Source organism: Gavialis gangeticus, unplaced genomic scaffold, assembly GCF_001723915.1.
Source record: "Gavialis gangeticus isolate Ggan-Ray unplaced genomic scaffold, GavGan_comp1, whole genome shotgun sequence".
NCBI lineage: Eukaryota > Metazoa > Chordata > Crocodylia > Gavialidae > Gavialis > Gavialis gangeticus.
This window is the reverse complement of record NW_017729024.1, coordinates 7406556-7410661: the sequence shown is the minus strand read 5'-3', so window position 1 is coordinate 7410661 and position 4106 is coordinate 7406556. Positions and strand designations below refer to the sequence as shown.

The 4106-nt window shown below is 44.3% G+C and overlaps 1 protein-coding gene across 4 annotated transcripts in view; it reads left to right on the top strand.

Moving 5' to 3' along the window:
• Positions 1–4106, top strand: part of FBN2 (fibrillin 2) — a 262374-nt gene that overhangs the window by 106214 nt on the left and 152054 nt on the right. For all 4 annotated transcript variants that reach the window (XM_019516863.1, XM_019516864.1, XM_019516865.1 and 1 more), the window contains one exon: positions 153–272. In XM_019516863.1, the coding sequence (XP_019372408.1) occupies positions 153–272 (120 nt within the window). The remainder of the gene's footprint in view (positions 1–152; positions 273–4106) is intronic.

The following is a 4106-nucleotide window of genomic DNA, read 5'->3' as shown; positions in this document are numbered from 1 at the left end:
AAAAAAAAAAAAAGGGGGGGGGGGGAGGGGAGGGAAAAATGAACCAAGTTGAGCAGCCATGCTGGTATATCATGGTTCACAGCAGCATTTCTATAACGTAATATTTTCCAGAAACAGCAGTCCTAACAGCATCTCTCCCTTCTGGATTATAGATATAAATGAATGTGAAAGCAGCCCGTGTGTCAATGGTGCCTGCAGAAACAATCTTGGTTCTTTCAACTGTGAGTGTTCACCTGGCAGCAAGCTGGATTCTACTGGACTGATCTGCATTGGTAGGTCTTTTAATGTGTTTTTTCTTTTTCTTTTTTTAATTAGCACTAATTAAATTGATAGCATTGATTTTTAAATGCAACATCAAAACAAACAAAAAGAGTCGTAGTAATTTGTACTTGGTAATAGACTGTCACAGGGTTGGCTGTGAAGCCTTTTTTACTTGCTTTGTGGATTAGATTGATCAAATGCAGACTAGTTTGCCTGTTTCCTTGGAAGCAGTAACAAACTAAGGAGGAGCTAGTCATGCTGCTTTCTTTGACAGTATTTCAGCTATTTTCATGTATACAAGCCCTGAGTAGGCTGAAGGAGTTATAGGCTATGCCCCTTATCCATGAGAGACAGTTAGGGAGAGATGTGAATAGGTATCATGTCTATTATTAACACTGGTGGTTATTTTCTCCCAGAGGGTAACATATAAGTTTAACTATGGCTGTTGTCCAAGAAGCTATCATAAAAAAAGTTAATACCGCATCGTACCTTTCCTTTGCTCAGGCCATGGAAGGTTTCCTCTGAATTCATCTGGAATCTTCCTTAATCTTACCTAGTTACAAGCATTGGCATGATTTGTGGAATACACACTGTTACTAGTATCCTTAGATGATGATGATCTGGTAAATCAGGTGTTGTTTGGATTTGGTTAGAACTAGCAGCATGCTTTGAGAAAGTTGATTGCAGGGTGACCTCACCATACCTACTGGAGTTTTCAAGGCACATTTATCAGTGGATTTGTTCTTACATTTTTAAAGGCCTTGGAAGATGATGGACCCTTATTTACCTCAAATGCCCACAAATTTCCACTATCACCCTAACAGTGCCGTGCGGTTAAGGATATTGTGAGATGTGTTGAGGTGGAGCACTTTTAATGTTTTGAATTGAAACTTTTAGTTTTCTTTGATTCTCATGGGGTGCATCTGTACATGCGCTTTACTGCAAAGTTGACTAATTAGCTCTACAGTAACGTATCACTGTTGACATGGGCACCCATATTAGCATCCAGAACAGGTACTATCCTATGGCAGAGTAACTTACGCTGCCACCATACATGTGTAGACAGTGACCAGGGCTGCCTGGGGCATGAGGGCTCTACAGTGCGGGGGCTGCCTACAGCAGTCTGTCTTAGGTTCCCAGGCAGCACTTGTAGCTTGCTAAGAGGTTACATTCTTGTCCTTCTATGTTTTTTTTGTCCTGTTTAAATCCTGCATGTTCTCAGATGAATTGCCATTGTGAAATCATTAAGGATCCAACACTTGCATTGAGTGAAAGCTTACCATACAAAATGTCCTATAAATTCCCATAGGATTATTTGAATAGTTGAATCTTTCTGCTAATGGAAGGTATTTTAAGAATGATTGTAACATCCCCCATTACATACGTGAAAGGATGCAATGCTGTGTTGAAAATAAAGAGAAGAACACAGTGATATGGCTCATATTATAGATATAGTCCACCATACTCATTGAGTACAGGCACTATTGTTAAATTTCACTACCACTCCACAATGAATGGTTCCAGAAGATGTGCATGGCAAATTTGTCAGGACAGAATAAGGCATTGTACATAGTTTCTGTCTAGGCTTTCCCTGTTTTATATAAGAATATGAGAAGTGCCATACCACGTTAGACCTCTTGTCCATCTACCCCAGTATTCTTTCTCCAACAGTGGAAGCTTTAGAGCAGGGCTGAGCAATTATTTGGGCCTATGGGCCACATAACCAGTTGTGGGGAGCTGTTACAGGCTGGTCAGCACCCCCCACCTTGCGACAGCTCATCAAACCTGGAGTCCACAGGCCCTAAAGCTCCTCCCTGCTGCTGCTACCACCACCAGTGCCCAAAAGTAGCTGAGCGCACAGCAACTCCTGGCCCCAGCCCACCCCATGCCTGCTCCAGACTCACCCCAGCCAGAGTGGACCAGCTTTGGACCAGCCAGGACCCAAACGCACAGCCCCATTCCCAGCCTCAGCCTGCCCTGTGCCTGGTCCCCACCTGCCCTGGCCAGAGCAAACCAGCTCCAGATCAGCCCGGGACCCATGTACACAATCCAGGCCCTGGCCTGCTCTGCACCTGCTTTGGACCAGCCTGCCCACAGTGAACAGTGGTGGCCAGGAAGAAGCTGCTGCTGGGTGCAGGGGAAAGGTGGCTGCCTCCTCCTCACTGCTGCTAGGCCCTTCTTGCTGCAGCTGCCTGCACCTGGGCTGCCCTGTGGCTCGTCTCCACTACCACCACTGCCCTGCTGGGTGGCCTGGAGGCAATGGTGACAGTGGTGGAGAGGAGTCACACAGCAGCTTGGATACAGCCTCCAGGTGGCCACAGCAAGAAGGGCCTGCCCGTGTTGAGGGAGAGCAGCCACTTTTCCCCCATGCCCAGCAGAAGCTTCTGCCTGGGTGGTGCTGCTGCCACCACTGCTCGTTATGGGTGGACTGGTCTGGAGCGGGTGCAGGGTAGGCTGGGGTTTGGGTCCTGACTGGTCTGGAGCTGATTCACTCTAACCAGGGCAGGTCCAAAACGTGTGTGGGGCAAGCCAGGGCTGGGGTTGTGCGTGTGGGTCCCCACCAGTCTCCATAGGGCTGGGAACGGGGCCAGGGCTGGCAGCAACAATAAGAAGAAGCCACCCCAGCTCCACTGCACACCTGGGCCATGCAGGACCTAGAGACCTGCGACTGGCCAGTCAAAGTTCTACTGTGGGCCATATTTTCCCCACCTGTGCTATAGAGGGAGAGTATTGAACCAGACATCTCTAGAGTGATGTATCCCCTGTTTAGTATCCTCTCTGGCATCCACCATTGTTGAGTTAGGGATTCCGGAGGAAAGACCTCCAACCATTCTGTTCAACAGCCATTAACTAAGCTATCATCCATGGATGTATCCAGTCCCCTTTTTTTAACCTGGCTATGCCATCTGCCTCCACCACTTCCTGTGGCACTGCATTCTACATGTTAACTATGCATTGCATAAAAATTACTTCCTCTTGTTGGTTTTAAACCTGTCACCTATTGATTTTCAGCGAGTGTCTCCTAGCTCTAGTATTCTGAGAAGAAAGAGAAGACTTCAATCACTAAGGAATCTAAATTCATCACCTTTCATAAACATTCTATTTAACAGTGGGCATGTCTACATGTGTATTAGTTAATGCACATTAGATCTAGTACCTTCACTGTGAGGTACTACGAAAATGCGCATTAGCCTGTTTTAATGCACATTAACTAAGGAGCATGGTTTTTAAGTGACACTTAATGTGCATTAGCCTATTTTAATATGCATTAACTCAATAACATGTTTTTTTTCAGTGACACTTTAGTGGGCATTAAAATAAGCTAATTTGCATTAAAGATCACATGTAGATGTGCCCGCTATGTTTTAAACTACTGCTTTTAAATATTTAAATTTTGTTTCATTTCCCTTCCCCATAATAATTTTTACAAATGAATGCAACTTAAGAGAACTGTGGTGCTTATTGGAATGGTATTGAATAACCTAATGAGTCAAGAGAATAGTGAAATTGTTTGTAAAATGGAATAAGATATATTGTCTGATAAGATATATTCTTTTGGGGAATTATACCTGCAGTAGAAAAACTTTCCTTTTTTTCTGTGAAATACCAGTTATACCATTCTGAGTTACAGTTTGTAAAATTCTCATAGAGTACACAAAACAGGAGGTTGCCATCTGCCTGTAGCATGTACATATTCTTATTCAGGTCAGAATCAAAGAAATGCAAGTGGCAGAAGAATGCTTTGATGCTCAGTAATAAATAACTTTCTCACCAGTCACAGTGGCTGCCCTTTTGCGAATTTTGTCTGGACAAGAAAGACTATAGAAAATAAAGGAAATTAACTC